Here is an 18,842-nt window from a genome sequence, read left to right on the forward strand (position 1 = left end):
ATCAGGTTAGTGAAGGGGATGAAAGAAAAGGAGTAGGCAGACACAAAGGGAAGTTAGTATAAGTAAGGCCAGTAAAAGACCTCAAGCCAAGAGGGATTAAGATAATGAGGCAGGCAACATCAAACAGGATCTGGAACAAAACAGTGACAAAGGGTATGAGGAAGAGATGAATAAAAAGAGAATTCTCGCTACCCCAAATAGGAAAAAAAATCTCATAATGCGCGAGACGAGATAATTTTCACTCCGTCGGGTCGTCATCACCACTTCCGGTTCAGAGTCATGCTCGTGCGCGCGAGGTTCGCGATACTGAGTTTTTCACCACGCTGAAATCGATGCCAATCAGCGTAATATGTACAGATTATAATACTTTTTATTCAATTTGGTCAGTTTTGATTCCATTTGAATTATAAATAAAAATGAAAAATAGATTTCACGTGAAAATAAATTTTATTCATGTTTTTATTTGGTTATAAAAAAATAAAACAAAAAATGAATATCTAAAAATTTTGCATTTAGCGACCGGCCTGACATCACGATCGTATTCGACTAGACGCTAAATATATACAGCATTCATTCCGTTCAATTTTTTGTCGACCACAAAATGGATATAAATTCAGTTTCGGAACTTAAAAAAATCTTAACTGACAGAGGAATACCTTGCAATGGAAAGCTTCGGGCAGAATTAGTGACTTAATTAAGCAGAAAAGGCTGTTAAACTGTATCGTGAAAGAGAGGGTTGTGATCACGAACCTTTCCGAGCGAAAGAAACGTTGTGTTGTGCATGACGGCACTGTTGATCTGAATGGCAAAACAGTGCATTGGACTTCCGAGCAGGAAGTTGTAATACCGAAAAGCTATCCCATAATGCAATGCGCGTTACAGGGATTTTCCCGGATCTCGGGGAAATCGCTATTTGGGGTAGCGAGAATTAGTGAGAGGTGGGTCAAACAGGTTACAAAGAAATGCATAACAAACTGGTGCATAAGAGTGGGGAAAAAAGGAAAAGAATGGGGAACAACTGATAATGTGCAAAAGACATATGATAAAGCAATTAACAAACTAAGAGAAGAAGGTAAGTGTAAATATGTATCTATAGAGTGCCCAAATCCAAATAGTTTAAGGATCTCAAAAAGAAAATCATGTGAAACAGAATCAAAGGCCTTTTCAAAATCAACAGTGATTAAATATCCAATATTTTAAAAATTAGATTGATATAAAATATCATCTATTAATCTTACACCATCTCCATCTTTTACATAACCAACTTGATTATTGTGAATTATCTCATTTAGTATACCTTTTAATCTTTTTGCTAAAACCTTTGACAATATTTTGTAATCCACATTTAAAAGTGTAATTGGTCCAAAATTTTGGACATATAATGGATCTTTACCTTTTTTTTCCAATAACGTTATCACACCTTGCTTTTGTGAGGTTGTCAGTGTTCCCCTTTCATATGTTTCATTTAAAACATCTACCAAAAGTCCCCCTAATAAATTCCAAAAAGTATAATAAAACTCTACCGTAAAACCATCGTTACCAGGGGATTTATTATATTTCATTTATTTTAATAACATTCATGAATACTTATTCTACCTTCACATATATTACAACTTTCTTTACTTAATTGAGGAATATCCTTAAGGAACAAAGAATTTTCATTAACAATAGCTTCACTCAATGAGTATAAATTTTCATAATACGTTCCAATCTTCTTCAATATTTCCTTTCTATCCTTAATGATATGATCATCGTCATCATATAATTCTTTTATCACACTTTTCCGTTTATTAGACTTCAATAACTGTTCAAAATATTTGTTTTTTGTTCTCCTTCCTCAAACCAAACTGCCCTTGACCGAATTTTTAAACCTTGTCAACTATAATCATATAACTTATTCAAATTATATTTTTTCTCATCAATGTTATCAATTATATTTCTCAATGGCTGAGACAAAAGTTTATTTTCTAATTCTTCTATTTCTTTCTCTATTTTTTTAATTTCATTTTTTCTGACCTTTGCCTTTTCTTTTGTATAAGTATTAATAAACTGTCTCATTTTTATTTTCAAAAAATCCCATAACAGTAATTTATCCTTTATCTTTGGAATCCATTCTGCTTTTAATTCAACTACTTTATCTTTAAACATCCTAACAAATTCTTGATTTACGCACAAACTGTTATTGAATTTCCAATAAGAATTCCCAAAGTCTGGAGCATTTACATAGTTACGTAATTGAAGCAGTACACCTGAGTAATTGATGTCATAATATCACAACAGTTAACGGAATCCTGTAATGTAGAGGAAACGAACCAATAATCCAACCGACTTTGAACGACCGGCCACTTTTGTCTAAATGTGAATTTTTTTTTTTCTGGGTTCTTTTTCTCCATACATCTACTAAAAATAATCTGTCCAGGAGGTCTTCGAACTTTTCGTTAAATCTATTTTTAATAGACTTTCGAGGCCCCATATATTCCAAATCCCCATTCATTATCATATTAAAATCTCCTCCTAAAATAATTGTATCTCCGGAACGATAAAGCTTTGAAATACAATTTTCCAATTCATCTAAAAATTCCATTTGCATCTTTTCTTTATCCCTAGTGGAAAAGTAACAATTCACTAGTAAAAAAGTAGATTGCTGATTCTCTAATTTCATTATAATATATCTTCCATTTTCACCAATACTCATATTTTAATTTTCATATTTATATTTGGAGAAATCAAAACTAAAACACCTTTACTATGATTTGTTCCGTGACTGAACAATAATTGACCATTCCACTCTGATTTCCATTTTTCTTCCACCTCTACAGTACTATATGTTTCCTGTAAAAATACTATGTTACTGCCTTTATCTCTGCAAAATTAAAAAATGTTTTTCCTTTTAATCCTATCTCTTAGCCCTATGACATTTAAAGTTAATAAAGTAAAATACGACCTACTATTGAAGCCTAAACACCCTATCCCGAAAAATATGCAAATGAAACTGACCAAGTAACAGATTTAAACGTGAACAGGCATAACCACGCTCCAAACAACAATCACTCACATTCACAGGACCACACCAAAGACACTCCCATTTATACCAGACACACGCATACACCCAACACCAAGTACATGCCAATCGAAACACAATTACACTATTCATCAAAAAGTACAGACCAATGTAGAGAACACTCATACTTAAAATAACCTTAAACATAGAGAGAGAGCTCCCTTCTTGAATTATAACGCACTAATCCACTACTCTATACTACCATACCACACTAATTATAATACCCAGAACCAAAACAGGTACTTTTCCTCTCAAAATAGTTCCCCTTGTGGAAGCACGGTGGTGTAGCGGTTCTGACTCTCGCCTTGTAATCAGAGGGTCGTGTGTTCGAACCCCACCATGGTCTAGCGTCCTTTGGCAAGGCGTCAATCCACACTTTGCCACTCTCGCCCAGGTGCTAATTGGGTACCAGTAGGAAACAACCGTCATTGTGATTGGTTTAGCAAGTTTGCGCCTAACAGGCTGCTTGAAATGCTATGAATCCAGTGACCGGGTAATAATAATTGCGAAGCGCATTGAACAGTTGTAGATTGATAAAGCGCTATATAAATGCCAATTATTATTATTATTATTATTGCAAATGTAATAATATAGGCTCATTTATTCTCTGTATTTTATGAAAAATATCTCAATAGGTCTATGTTGTGACTATCTATTTATATCACACAGTCAATAAGAGACTATTCACAGTGTTGGTTAGTTAACTCTCCTATAATATATACAACTTTCATCTATAATTACCTTTGCAAAATGTTTTTACTCTCATCAAAATCATGAAATGAAATTTTGCAATCATAATAACTTTTCTACTAGATCAAGATAACATAGTTAAAGGGGTACTCCTGTCAAAAATTAACATGAGTGTGAATAAATAGATTTAAAAATTGAAACAAACGAAGCACTTAAAATTTTATGAAACTGTTGTGTATTATCATGTTACAATTTATGCAGTGAGTGAGCTGATAACATCATATTCTCTCTTTTTCTTTTGTAATTTATTATATGAAATGATAATCTTTACATTTGCTCCAAATTGATTGATAATCTATTTTTATATACCCTCTATGTCAGCACATTTAACATTGGTGGTATACTGACAAAAACCTCATTTCTCTCTTAAAGAAAGAATAAAGAGTTTTGTTCAAATAACTGACATCTAAATGAACTCTGATAACATGTATATCAATCTTGCAATGCAAAACATTGCTGAAGAAGACATCCACTAAATCCCCCTCGTGAAATGAGTTGATTCTAAATATAGCCTTCATAGAAATCTAACACTGTGATGTGATTCTGACTAATTGAGATATTAAGGCTCATGTGGTAATTTGTAGCAATATGTCCTACTTCAACTTGATTCACTACATTTCCCTATAAAAATATTAATTGTATTAGAGAATAAATGTCTGGGGCATCAAAATTGATATTCCTTTCATTAGTGTATTAAGCCAAAATTGAGGGGTGGGGGTACAACATGGTATCTATGACAAAATTTGTTTTAAAATATCAACCTTTTTAGATTGAAATACATTTAATGATAGATTTTAACATTATTCAGAAAATAACATCACATCTTCCCCTTTTTCCTTTTTTTTCTTTTTCTTTTTCCCTTTTGTTTTTCTTGGTGATACCCCTTTTTTTTTTTGGGGGGGGGGGGGGAGGAGGGAGGCATGGCCCCCAAAGCTCGCCACCCCATCTGTATGTCTGTGATTCCTTTATCAATAGTAATTAAGACAGCCATTCTCAATTACTTTTTTTGAAGCGCCACATTTCATGTTGAGAATCTGTAATGCTCCACTGTCCATTGCGCAAACCAGCAATGTATCAGCGGAGGGGGTTCAGAGGCCCCTGGTGGGGGTCGAGGGGGCAGAGCCCCCAGACGTTTTGGAATATGAGGCCTTTTAAATTGCCCAGAGGGGCTCTAATTAATATCAACAGAAGAAATACAAATGCCAACAAACTACACAAAATCAATATTAAAAGAAAAATGACCAGTGACTTTTTCACAACATACCAATGATACCACTAGTTCAGACTGTTCTGCCCCAGATATATTGGCTGAAGCAAGTGGCGTAATGAGTAAAAAAAAAATGAGGGGGCTAGATATGGCAGCTGAAGCAAAAATATTGAACTTTGCAATACAAATATCTATATTTTGACATAATATTAAGAAAATAATACAATATTCCACTCTTTCCCTTTTCTTTTCTTTCCCTTTCTCCTTTTTTTTCTTGGCCATGAAACACTTGGGCCCCCCAATCGCCACCCCCATCTGTACGCCAGTGGTTGAAGCTACGTTCCCCGATTTTGCAAGGGCTGAAAATTAGGCGTTGCACTGCACTAACGCCCCAACTGCCCCTCTCTCTCTATTACTCACGTGCAGTATCATTCATTCAGTTCATGTTAAGCAAGAGTGCATGCAGGCAATCACGGCAGACAATGCATCTGAGCATACATTTATTTCACTTTTACAACATCGGATTTTAATCGGCTTCAGAAACAAAGTTTCTGCTTGTTATGTCCCAAATTCATAATCTTTTATGATCAGGATGTTCTTTGAATATCATATCATTTGATGTTTAACTCTTAACCAAAACGTATACTCTGGAAATGCAAAATTTCTCGCCGTTGAAATAGAAATCCTACAAACGGGGTTTTCAAATCACTTGTGCGGCACAAAAACTTTGTACAGCGTAGAATAAATAAAAAGGAGAACACCATCGATCCTCCATAATAGGGGTTATCGAGTGCTAAATTTGACAAAATTTGAGGAAATCAATTAGCAATTAAGTGTCAAGTAAAGAGTTTTTGTTTTCTCTTTGTATTAAAATGATCACCAAAACCTTATTGCCAGGTTACTGGTAGATACATTTTTTTCTCCCTTATTTTTCCTTTATTTTTTATACCGGCTCCCAAGCGCCACTCCGCAAGGCTCGGTGCGCCACAAGTGGCGCGCGCGCCACCTATTGAGAACCCCTGAATTAAGATCTTTGAATGTTTTCAAGGAGGATAGGATAGTGATCACCACACATGGTGGTTAGTATAATGACTATTAGCCAGAAGGAGTGTTAGATAGATATTCTTGGTTATTATAAAAGAACAACCGTCAGTCCTTCAAGGACCGCTATACATGGCGACACCATCAAACTTCATAAATAATGGCAGTGCTTATGCTGTTATCATTTTTTTTTCTTTTTTCGTTTAAGTTATTTTTATCAATGCAGGCCTTGAACACCATAGTTTTATCTACCTATTATAGTTAGTTCAAAAGTATGCAGCCGTGTGATGAACTTCTCATGTTAACAATCATGCAAGCCTTGCCCATAGTTCAACTTTGGTTTTTAGAATAGTTTTCATGTTCCTCAGTTCTTGCCATTTTTCAATTTGAATAAATTTGTTGATTCATGAATCGTGGAAAAAAACTTTGTTGACAAAACCCATTGATTACAGTATCACAGAAATGCCTGTGTGCAAAATGATTGATGTATACATTATGTTCTTTTCATTTTTGTTTGGATGCTTAGTTTGATGGTGAGAATGGGGACAGGATGATGATGGCCTACGGATGTTTGTGTAGTCAACAAAATGAAGCTAAAGCAGTCTATAAAGATCTCACCAAGACAGATAAAAGATTCCAGGCTTTCATCAAGGTAAGAATTCATCACATTCATTCTGTGTATCATATGATTTTAGATCTGGACCATTATGATTTACATACTTTTGAAAAAGATATGTCCATTTCCTCTTTTTTGCAAATATTTTACAAATATTAATACCTTATACTGAGCTTCCAAATCAATGTTTACATGTTTGTCAGTGTTTGATGTCTCCACTTCTCTCACAGTTTTTTTTTCTCCCCCATCCCCTCTTATTCTTTCTCTTCCTTTCTAAGATACCATAGAATGATTTATCTGTGAGCTATCCTACATGACTAATAACCAATGTATTGATGTTTTTACTACCAGAAATGCAGTACCAATGCCCTATGTAGGAGATGGACCATACCAGAATGCATTCTTAGTGTCAGCTCTAGACTCACCAAATATCAGCTTCTTATAGAGGCTATCATTAAACCAACCAAAGGTGCGCTCTTATTTGATTTGATGTAGTCATTAGGTTAAGGGCACTTTCCAAACCCTGCAATGTTGTAGGCAAGATTTGTTCCTGTTCCTGTGAAATCGGAGGTTGATAATGTTATATTACATGACTGTATAACCTATATGATTTTATGTATGATTCCATCTCACAGCAAAGTATAATAAAAGGACATTATAGGCAAATGTGTGGGGGAATCATATACCCTTTGGTCTGTACTCAAATCATGCACATTTCATTCAATTAGATTTAATTGACCTGCTTTCTTGTAGGCTTTACAGAGTAATAGAATAATCAAATATTAAAACAGATTTTGCAATGATGTATTGATATAAAACAATGATAGGATATGATTTATGATATTGATATATTTTATTTGGATTTTCAAGATTTCTGAATTATGATTTTACTCATCTCTCCTTTATTTTTATCTGCAGCAATCAAAGCCACTGACAAAATAGACACACATGACCTTACAAGGGCATTGGAATTGGTCAAGGTAAATAGCATCTTGTATATATGAGAGTGATGATGATGGTGAAGAGGGGGGGGGGTGAGGAGAGGGGTCAGGGGAGAGGCCAGAATATGGAGAAGGAGGAGGCGGTGAAGAAGAACAAGGTTGATGACTTTGATGATGATTGTGGAGAGGAATAGAATGAAGATGAAGAAAGGGAAGTGGAGGGGAAGGGAAGGAAAAGGAGAAGGAAGAAGAGAAGATGGAGGAGGAGGAGATGGATGAAGAATAAGAAGAAGATTGTGTTGATTGTTTGATTCTTAAGGTCGTGAAATGTTGGTGAAATTAAATTCAGTGAACCTGCCATTTTTCTCTCCTGCAGGCAATATGTCATGATGTTAACATGCAAGTACAAGAGAGAGAACGATGGCAAAGACTAATGGAGATATACAACAAAACAGAAGCAAGGTCTACAGGAACGCTCAAAAGTGGCAAGAAATTCAAGGTAAATATTCATTCATCTAATCATTCTTTAATTGATGAATCGATTTCTTTCTTTTCTTTTCTTTCTTTTCTTTCTTTTCTTTCTTTTCTTTCTTTTCTTTCTTTTCTTTCTTTCTTCAGTCAGGCAAGGACACAACTTCATAAAAAATATACTTTGGTTGAGAAGTAATATATGTTAAAAGAATACAAAATTCAGAAAAAGGAAACAAAAATATGTTAGAGGATGAAAATATTTACATGAATGATTTCCCCAGAATGAAACAATTTCTAATAATTAGACATCAGAAATGTCATCCATTATGCAAATTTGTTTTGCTTCACACAGAAATCTGATTTACTTGCAAATCGCAAGCTAAGACATGAAGGTGAACTTTATTGGAAGAATGCAAGAGCTAAACTGACTGAAGTTCATGGGGTGCTTCTAACGGATGTTCTTCTCCTTCTCACTGAGAATAATGGAAAGTATACATTCGCCTCACAGGATAACAAGGTAAGTTTCATTTCCTGATTGTCTCCATCAAACCTTTTAAAGATATTCCAATAGTATTTTACATTAATTTACACTTTTTTTAATGATAATGCTGCATACCTATTTCCAGTCATGATTGAAATAAAATGATGCTCATAGACATGTTAGGCCTTGTATACCTAATATGATTTAATTGTAGGCCATGTGGCAAATGTAATGCTGCAAATTGTTGTTCGTAAAATGGCAATATGATATATTGATTGCAACAATTATAACAGTTTAAATTTTCCCTTACATATTCTCACATCATTCTGGATGGAATAATAGCATGCTAAATATTGCCTTCTTTTAGCCATAACTTGTATTTGTGGCAATTCACCCTTTTTTCTTTATCATATTTCTACAAACATACAGTGATTTTGGTCATTTTGGAGACATCACCAGAAAGTGCTTTCAATACTCTATCAGAAAAAAATGAAATAATGATAATGTTTTTCAATAATATTGGCCATATTGCCCTTTTACTTTCTGGATGATGAAGTGTCACTGAGAAATAGTTCTGTAGCCGTATGTATTGTTCTGTATTTTTTGTTCAGTTCTGTATGTATATTGCTACAATGAATGATATTCTATCTACTGGATAACTGGCCTGCATTACTTCAAAAAAAAAAAATTAACATCTCATTTATGTGAACTGCACATTTACTTGAATTGTTTCCCAATTATATTCCTGGACTTCTTACATAAAGCAAACCAGTTACAAAAGTTATGATATATGCTGAAAACGTCTCTCATTTAAGGTTGGTTTTGTTTGGAGAAGGAGGGGGGGGGGGGTGTGTCCTGAAATGTAATTCTTCCCATTTCATCTCATAAATGTCAAACTATTTCATTGTTTTTACACTGTCATACCACTGTTTGGCCATTGTCCATGTGCTTTTAAACAATTAAACAATCTTGATTTCAATATAAAACTATTTTTTAGTGGAACTTAGCCTGAGCCACATCACTTGTTATAGGGCTTAATGGGTTAAAGGTTCTATAAATAACATTGAATTGCATGATGTTGAATTTTTTGTTGGATTACAATTCTGTAAAAAAAAAGAGAAGTGAAATGTTCTTATGGAAATAATTTTTTTCTTCAAATTTTTGCAGCCTCCTGTGATCCCACTGTTCAAGTTGATGGTTAGAGATGTAGCTATTGATCCAAAGAGCGTTTACCTCATCAGTCAGAACAAGGCTGGTCCTGAGATGTATGAAGTCATGTGTACGTCTGAACATGCTCGAGGAGAGTGGAAGAAGCGGCTGTTAGAAGCCATCGAACAATGTCCAGCAGATGGTAAGATTCTTGAAGATTTTAATGCATTCATGTATAAACCAGACACTGGGAAGCATTGAATCTTATTGTACCAAGGTTTAAAATGTTGTTAGTCACTTGTTTAAAGGGTAAGTTCACCTTGAAAAAACTTTGTTGTAAAAAAAAATAAAAATATTGATGAAGATTTTAGGAAAATCCATTAAAGATTAAGAAAGTTATTAGAATTTTAAGTTTTGGATTTGTGACGTCATGAACGAGCAGCTGCCCCATATGTTATGTAATATAAAACTCATAAATTTTAAAAAATTTTAGTTTTGTTTTCTTGTTAGGAACGGGTGTGAAATGATATGTTTATTGTTATACTAAAGGTACAATAAAACAATTTCCAATTTTCTGAGAAAAATGACATTCATTGATTATTTATCATATGATATGTAGGAAAGTTGCTCGCATTATGATGTTACAAATCAAATGATTGAAATTCTAATAACTTTTTTATTCTTAGATAAGTTCAGAAACCTTCGGCAGTATTTTTTATCATTTTTTCTGCTATCTTTACAACAAAATTTTTGTCGGGGTGAACTTCCCCTTTAAATGATAGTTGGTACACAGAAGTTGTTAAAAAACTATTATTACCTTTAAAAGACCATCTCCATATATATTGAAAGATAGAGCTGAACTTCGCTTTTGCCTTTTTATATAGATTTGAATATAGAAAAAAAACATGCACCAATTCACATTTAACATGAGGAATCAAATAAAGAGTTGCATAACACCAATGATGTATCACTGTTGATTGGAAACAGGCAAACTTGAAAATCTCATTACATTTTTTTTTTAATTTTACATCCATTTTCAATGAAACTTTTTTATTTTTCTTTACTTTTTTCAATGACCTTTTTATTGGTGGAGTTGACCTTAAAATGAGTGACTTCATATTTGTTTTTGATAATGGCTCTTTTTCCCCATTTAGATCCAGTTGACTCAGGAATAGACAATAATAATGAGGAAGAAGAAAAGAAGAAAGCTGAAGAGAGGGCACTCAGAATGAAGAAACTTCTTGGTAAGTAATTAAGGATTTGAAGTGAAGACTCTTAATTTTTGTCTTGCCCACCAGAGGTGAAGGCGAGACTTAAGGCCCGTTTACACAGCATCCGGCACGGCGACCGTGCACGGCACCACGGCAATCCGGCACGGCCAAAAAAAATGGATCCCCACTAAATCCTATGAAACTGTTTCCACTTCAACGGTGCCGTGCCGTATTGTACAACACGGCGTAATTTGCCGGATTTGCAGATCGATCAGCAAGCCATTTTCAGAGCACGGCACACGGTTTTTTCACTTCTGGCCAATCACAGTCCAGATGAATTACGTCATTGCCCACATATTTTCTGATCAAGCGACAAATCGCCTGCAGTGATAGTCTATGGGAGTTTACGTTTTAAATGCAAAATCGCACATACACGTAGGTCTACGTGTATTACCTGCTGAAGAGAGGTGACTGAAGGAGGACTTGATCTTGCCATTCTTGGTGTGGTAAGCAACTAATTAAGAACAAGTGTCATTTCGCATACTGTAGAACTGAGCCCCAGAAAGTAGAGCACAAGAAAATAAGGCCAAATAATATAAGGCCGGAAATAATAATCTGGGCGTAACGTTATGATCTAACGTAGATCTAACGTAAGTTAGACTCGGTCTAACAAGATCTACTACGGTACGTTACGTCTAGAAATGTTAAAAACGTCGTCAGGCCTAACTTAATATCTAATTTAGATAGGCTAGATGTTTATCCTAGCCTAAGTTACATCTAGATCTAACGTTAGACCTAATGTTAGACTCGATAATATTAGACTGGCCTAAAGTTACTAAAGAAAGTTAGACTTAAATTAAAGATAAATGAAAGTAGTTGCAGTAAACACTGATTTCACGAGAAAGTGTGTAAAACCGAGCTTAATTGTCAATATTATCGAGGATCTAGATCTGGTACAGTTACATAAACTGAACTTTGTGAAATCTTGAAATCTACGCTGAAAAATGTTCATACTGAAGATCATCAACACAGATAAGCGCACGTGGGACAGTGTATTATTATTGCTTTGAATGTTGGCCCGACGCTTGACCCAAATCCCGTGCTTATAATTTGCTAATTTCTCAGCAATTACACAATTTCTTCCAGAATCCTTTGGCACATATTTTTTATTTATACAAACAGACACTTTGGTGGTCATTTCATTGGATTCTGTACGAACTCATTTTGAAATCGTTACCACAACTGGCATTTATCTTTAACTTAGTCTTACTAGAGTCTAACTAACATTAGGCCTAACGTTACTCATAGTTATATCTAACGTTAGGTAGACCTATAAGTAACGTTAACAAAAGTTAGACCTGTTGTTAGTCAAACGTTAGGCCTCGTCAGTAGTCTAGAGTCTAGACATAGGTCTAATGTTAGTAAGACTAGTACATGTAAATTGTAAGTTAGACCTCTGAACGAATATGATGAATTCCGGGATGAATTATTAAGTTATAGACTAGCCTAGCCTAGTACTTTAGTTTTACTAGTAGTAGGGTCTATAATAGATGAGAGAGGCACTGGGTCGTTTTGTCAGCAGCAAGAGTGGCAGATAGGAGGGTGGCAAGGAATTAATAAGAGGGGATTTGGAGTGGTGAAACTTGGGTAGCCTGAACTGAAAGAAGTAAGACCGATTGCTCAGTTTGACCATATTTTTGTGGGACCCTCTAGTCGATCTGTTCTAGATCGAAACAAATGGTGGAAAGTAGATCTAGACCCTAGTAGGAATTTTGGAGTCCTTGGCTAAGAAGTAAGGCTAACTAAGTTATTTCCCACAAACTCTCTGGAAAAGACTAGGCCTACGAATAAATAATGTAAAAACCTAGACTCTAAATCCTCCCCATATGACATAGGCCTAGCTAATTAACGTTAGACCTTGTTTTCATTGAAACATAGAGTCTAGGCCTAGTCACTAACTTTAGGCTACTATTATTTTGGAGAGAACTTTGCATTTAAAAAAAGTTATTTTTTCTAGTTTGTCAAAAATTGTCAGTCTGTTATTATGTAAAGGATTTTAAAATGAGCGCCCTTTTCTTTATCCAGGGGCAGCTCAATCGTGGGGCGATGGGAAGGGGTTTGGGTTGGCACTGGCTTGCCCGAAAAAAAATCCCCCAGAACAAAAGTGACCCTTTTTCATATGAAATATGTCCTTTGTGTGCTGGCATAACTTTTAAATCTGCACATTTCTGTCCCAAAATTTGATTGCTTTATTTGTGTAATTCCATTCTTTTTTTATTGGTTTATTTTTCATTTAGTATTATTATTATTATTATTATTATTATTTTTTTTTTTGGGGGGGGGGAGCTGAAGTGATCGGGTACGTATACCATACAGAGAAGACATAATTTGTTGACATTTTATTCAACAAACATTTCATCTCTAAAAAAACATTATATGGCTTAGCTTATAGGCTCTCATGGAGGCAAAAAATTGTGCCTCTATCTTTTTTTCTTAACATGACCCTATGTTTACATGTCCTTTTCAAATGATAAAAAATTATTATTTCAAGCTCTTGAAGGAATTTCTAGATGATCACTTTTCTCTACAACTAAGCAAAAACATTTCAATTGGGAGAATTTCTATTTGTGCATTATAAAAATGGGACCCTGATCAGCAAGCCTGCCAGTTACAATGTAAATGTAAGAAATTGCTGATTGGGCACTGGCCTTTCCCTAGTTGCTTTTGCAATTCTTCCTTTAAACCTTTATTATTATTATTATTTGCTAACAAAATTTATATGGAATTTCTTGCATGACAGATAACCAACATGGAGGAAGCCCTTATCCTAGAAGTGTAGGAAAATCCAATCCTGTATGACAAGAGATTGGAGATGTTCAAGGATACAGAAGTAAAAAATGATGTATGACATGACATTGGGCGTCAGTTTGTAATCTCAGGTTGGTATTATTTTACGTCATATTAATTTTTTTCAAACTTCACGATTTTTTCACTATCAATTTGAAGAAAAATATTGAACAATGTAAAAGAGTTATATTTGTGTGTGGATGTTTGAAAGCAAATCAAGTTCACAATCTAACAACTGTAGCTAACTTCTGGTTGTTGTAATTCAATGAATACCGATGCTAAGTTTTGGTCATTATGGCCATTTTCAAAATTGTTTGCACATGTGTAAGATAGTCTAGTGTTAAAAAAAATTAAGTAAATGAGACACAAGAGCAAGGGTATGTACATGTAAATGCAGAAAGAGACCTTGCTTTGTGATGTGGACCAAAAACTATAAACCAACCCCTCACAAATACGTAATATAAATATCACATCACTTTTACAAGCAAAAAAAAATGAAGGTGGCAAAATTCTTTACTTTCAAAAGCATGTTGTCCATTTTCACATTTAAATATTTGGGGGGGGGGTGGGTAGGGCTTGAGATGAGTCATAAACAGAAATGAAAATTTTCAGAGGTTATAGGAATTAGATTTCGTGTTGTTTTTTAATTATTTTAAGGTGACGTAGCGAGTTGAGGGACAACTTCCTAAAAAAACGACAGAAAATGGAGAGGAAGAGTGGTGACGGAGCTCCCTCAAATGCAGCACGTAAATACAAGTACAGTGAGGCAATGGAATTCCTACTTCCCCACATACATAATCGAGAGTAAGATATTCAATATTTTGTTTTCTTATCCCAGGGAAGAGAGAATATGTGTATATCAATTTGAATTCATGCAAAGAAATGTATTTTAGAAATATGAATTGTGATATTGTGCTGCACTTGACCCAGGTTTAGTTTCTGGGTTCTGACAGGAATTCCTTGCAACAGCTAGAAACGGTCGGGCAACAGCTATGGTATTAATTTGCACTTTGTGCACTCTGCAGGGTGGATATGAGAGCTCTCATACAAACTATACAAATCATTTTGAATTATACATTGATGATTGGCTCATTCTCTCATGTTTACTTCAACCCGTTTCCTGTAATTATTATATACATCCACATTTTCATTCAATATGATTTATCATATTTGTACTTGACTACCTGTGCAAAATAGTACAGGTTAATGGGTGTTGCATTTTCTTGAAGTGAGAGCCATTTGCTTACAGAAAAGCAACCCGCCCCTTAAAAAAATAATATAATAAAATAAAACTATAGATGTTTCGAATATTAATGAATTAAAGAACAGACAAACTGTATCGACTTGGTACATGAGAGTCAATTTTTTAGTGTTCATTATTATGAGTAAAACATATGAAATAAATTTGAACATATATATGATTTTTCTGTCAACAGAACAAGTTCAATCTTGGATCCTGTGTTTGATGTGGACACACCAGGAGAAGCCTGTACCAAACAGGAAGAAACTGAGCAGGAGAATGGTGACATCTGTCCACAATGTGGGTCAGGCTTCATCGTCATCGTCCTCAGGCACGTCCGCAACAGTCCAGTCTTCAAGTCCCAAATTCACTTTAAATCGAGGAGACAATGTTGCAGTATTTTCAAAGCAGCGATAGTCATGGTGACAACATAACTGTAGATCCATTTTTCTCCAGCTTGTCCCCCATTGTCCCACACTATAAAAGTTACCTCAATGCCAGCTCCATTGCAATGAGGTTAAATTTTGGTCTTCTGAATATTGAACATACTACTATAGGAATTAAAGGTTCTGTGTCATCTAAATCCAAGTCGATTCTTATTGATGTGATAAACGTCTCACATGTTACAATTTAAGAATCCAAATATGTTTCGTAGATTAAAAAAAAAGTTAACAGAAAATGTTCTAACTTGCTATGCTCCACCGCTAAAAAGAGAGCTGATATCTTATTCCCTCTGACATCACTCAATATTCATCCGATTGTTAGCTAACAAAGGGACAGTGGTTTGTAGTTTGCCAGAGCTAACAACCTGTTAACAGTCTCAACATAAAAGATGCAATGTCAGACATGCAGCATCACCAACAAATGGAAAGCAGTGTATATATGATTACATCTGAATGACTTCTGATAAATCCATATGAAATAAATCATTTGCAGGAAATCTACAACTTTAATGACTGATATTGTATTATAAACAACTACACCATAAAATGTGCTATTCTTATTTCCACTTGAATTTTTCACTTTAACGTCTCCCATTGTTACTTTTGCAAGTTGGTCTCAATTTGCAGAAATTATGATTGTAAAGGATTATGATCTTCCTCTTTCGTAGATCTGGGAAATATTGGCAGAACATGTTCACCATTTATTAAAAATATATTTATTTCTTAAATTATACTTGAATTCAAAATCAGGATTTGTTCACAGATGAACATTTTGCACATCACAGAAATTTGGTTCATGCAAATATAAACATGATTACTAGTAATGCACTATCAAATATCAACACATGAAACCAGTTACTGTAAAAATAAAAATGATGGGTACTGGACGGAACGTGGTACAGGTAATTTCTGGACTAATGTTTTATTTTGGAAATAGATCTAGGATTGTTTGAAATATGACAAAATGTTACCAACTAAATTTTATCTCTAAACAGAATGGCAATGACACTCCTGAGGCCTGTTTCATAGAGAGGTATAACTATCACAACTCTAATTGTCTTTAATATGGCAACTACCATGGTAATATGGCGCAACATCCAATTATAATTGTGGTTTCCATGGTAGTTGCCATAATGTTAAAGTACTTTTGAAATGGGCCCCTGGACATGAAGAATACTGACAAAAGAAAGTTGATGGTGAAATAAAAAGAATACATTTATCTTCAAAAAAGTTTTTGCCGCCCCATGCATTTTTTTTGTTTATATATATATATCGTTTTATTTTTTTCTGTAATAAATTCATGAGCATCACTTTTATTTTCAACAACAAATATAATGTAGAGTGCTGATTTTTCACAGATAGACCTTGCAGCAATCAGTCATTAACAAGCAAACTCAAAGAATATCAAACAGCTACGAGAAGAAGAACCTAAAATTTAATTGGAGCTGAACTAAACTCAAAGTAAAGATTCGACAAAATGAAGTCCAGTGTTGCTCTGATTTATTGGGCCAGACCTCACTTGGCATTGATTTTTAAGAACAAGTCCACCCCAACAAAAATGTTGATTTAAATAAAAAGAGAAATATCCAAAAAGCATAACACTGAAAATATCAAAGTCCGATGTAAAATAAGAAAGTTATAATATTTTAAAGTTTCGCTTGATAAAAAAAAAAGAAAGTTATATACACATCCTGATCAGTATGCAAATTAGGAGACTGATGACGTCATCCCTTCACTATTTCTTTTGTATTTTATTACCGGTATATGAAATATGAAATGTAATTTTCTTCTCATTGTCAAGAGAAACAATCAATTACTCCCTGAACATGTAGAATTAGCATTGGTTCAGTCAAGTTGGTCCTTATTGTCAAATAAATGAAATATTGTATTTTTCAAACAATAAAAAAACAAAAGAAATAGTGAGGGACATTGAACCGTCTCATTTGCATGTCACTCAGGTGTGCATATCACTCTTTTGTGAAAATAAGCAAAACTTTAAAATGTCATAACTTTCTTATTTTACATCCGATTCTGCATGAAATTTTTCAGTATTATGCTATAGTTTGACTTTTTTTCTATTTATTCAAATCAACAGTTTTCTTGGGTGGATTTGACATTTAAACAAATAATATACCGTATTCGAATATGTTCAGAAATAACTTCGTATAATAAATTTAATTAATAGAAACAGTGAGAATAGAAGAATCCAGAAAAGTGGAAGAACTAAGGGTGAAAGGTGAACCAATGAGCATGAGGTAGGATGATATGAATGAAGAAGAATGTTCTGAATATAAATGAGAAGACAATAGAAACATGTGTAGTTGAAATGGCAGTAGAATGTGATGTATAAACTAAGGAATGAGATAACAGGTGGCAATGGCAGAGAATGGAAAAAGAAGTATGGAAAGCAAAGCGTAAGATAAAAGATTAATCATGACAAAATTCAACATTTAAATAGAACGATCCATTCCCGTATAGACGAGTGAATAAAAGAAAGAATATTGTCTGTCCAATGAGCAGTCTGTCGGGTTGATTGAGGCTTCTTGGTGGAATTCAAGACAGATTAATTTATACATAGATACACGAAAACCCTTAAAATTACTTCTTGCCACGCCTGAAGCAGGCTACTTTGCCTTGGGTTTTCCTGGGTACATCGGACGGTTTTTGCCTGCCGGACGGCATCCGAGCACGGCTTTATTGCCGTGCCGTGGGGCAGTGGAAACTGGAAAACGGCACAACGTGCCGTATGCCGTGCCGGATGCTGTGTAAACGGGCCTATAGGGATCCAAATGTTGTCCGTTGTCCATCCGTTACAAACCTAATGACACATAACTCCACAACCGTAAGTTGCTTTTCAACCAAACTTGGATGGTAGATGGACTTGGGAGACCTGCATGTTATGCTGCAGTTGGTGGTGGTAAGGTCAAAGGTCATTTTCAGGTCAACGTTAAAGTTTACATGCAAGACTCTCTTATGACACCTAACTCCGCAACCGTAAGTCGCTTTTCAACCAAACGTGGATGGTAGATGGACTTGGGGAACCTGCATGTTATGCTGCAGTCAGTGGTCACATGATAAGGTCAAAGGTCATTTTCAGGTCAACGTTAAAGTTTACATGCAAGACTCTCTTATGACACCTAACTCCGCAACCGTAAGTCGCTTTTCAACCAAACTTTGATGGTAGATGGACTTGGGGAACCTGCATGTTATGCTGCAGTCAGTGGTCACATGATAAGGTCAAAGGTCATTTTCAGGTCAACGTTAAAGTTTACATGCAAGACTCTCTTATGACACCTAACTCTGCAACCGTAAGTCGCTTTTCCAACCAAACTTGGATGGTAGATTGACTTGGGGGGCCTGCATGTTAAGTTGCAGTCGGAGGTC

General features: G+C 34.8%; 1 protein-coding gene and 1 long non-coding RNA gene across 6 annotated transcripts in view; both read left to right on the forward strand.

Moving 5' to 3' along the window:
• LOC129260952 (rho guanine nucleotide exchange factor 18-like) overlaps positions 1 to 18,842 on the forward strand; it is an 82,292-nt gene that overhangs the window by 41,625 nt on the left and 21,825 nt on the right. For all 5 annotated transcript variants that reach the window (XM_064114510.1, XM_054898965.2, XM_054898964.2 and 2 more), the window contains 7 exons: positions 6,586 to 6,711; positions 7,027 to 7,144; positions 7,594 to 7,655; positions 7,993 to 8,115; positions 8,440 to 8,604; positions 9,736 to 9,919; positions 10,872 to 10,961. In XM_064114510.1, the coding sequence (XP_063970580.1) occupies positions 6,586 to 6,711; positions 7,027 to 7,144; positions 7,594 to 7,655; positions 7,993 to 8,115; positions 8,440 to 8,604; positions 9,736 to 9,919; positions 10,872 to 10,961 (868 nt within the window). The remainder of the gene's footprint in view (positions 1 to 6,585; positions 6,712 to 7,026; positions 7,145 to 7,593; positions 7,656 to 7,992; positions 8,116 to 8,439; positions 8,605 to 9,735; positions 9,920 to 10,871; positions 10,962 to 18,842) is intronic.
• On the forward strand, positions 13,286 to 16,657 carry LOC135157726 (uncharacterized). The gene is made up of 3 exons (XR_010296703.1): positions 13,286 to 13,867; positions 14,433 to 14,579; positions 15,212 to 16,657. It is a non-coding gene; the product is annotated as an uncharacterized LOC135157726 (long non-coding RNA).

This window comes from Lytechinus pictus, unplaced genomic scaffold (assembly GCF_037042905.1).
Source record: "Lytechinus pictus isolate F3 Inbred unplaced genomic scaffold, Lp3.0 scaffold_19, whole genome shotgun sequence".
NCBI lineage: Eukaryota > Metazoa > Echinodermata > Echinoidea > Temnopleuroida > Toxopneustidae > Lytechinus > Lytechinus pictus.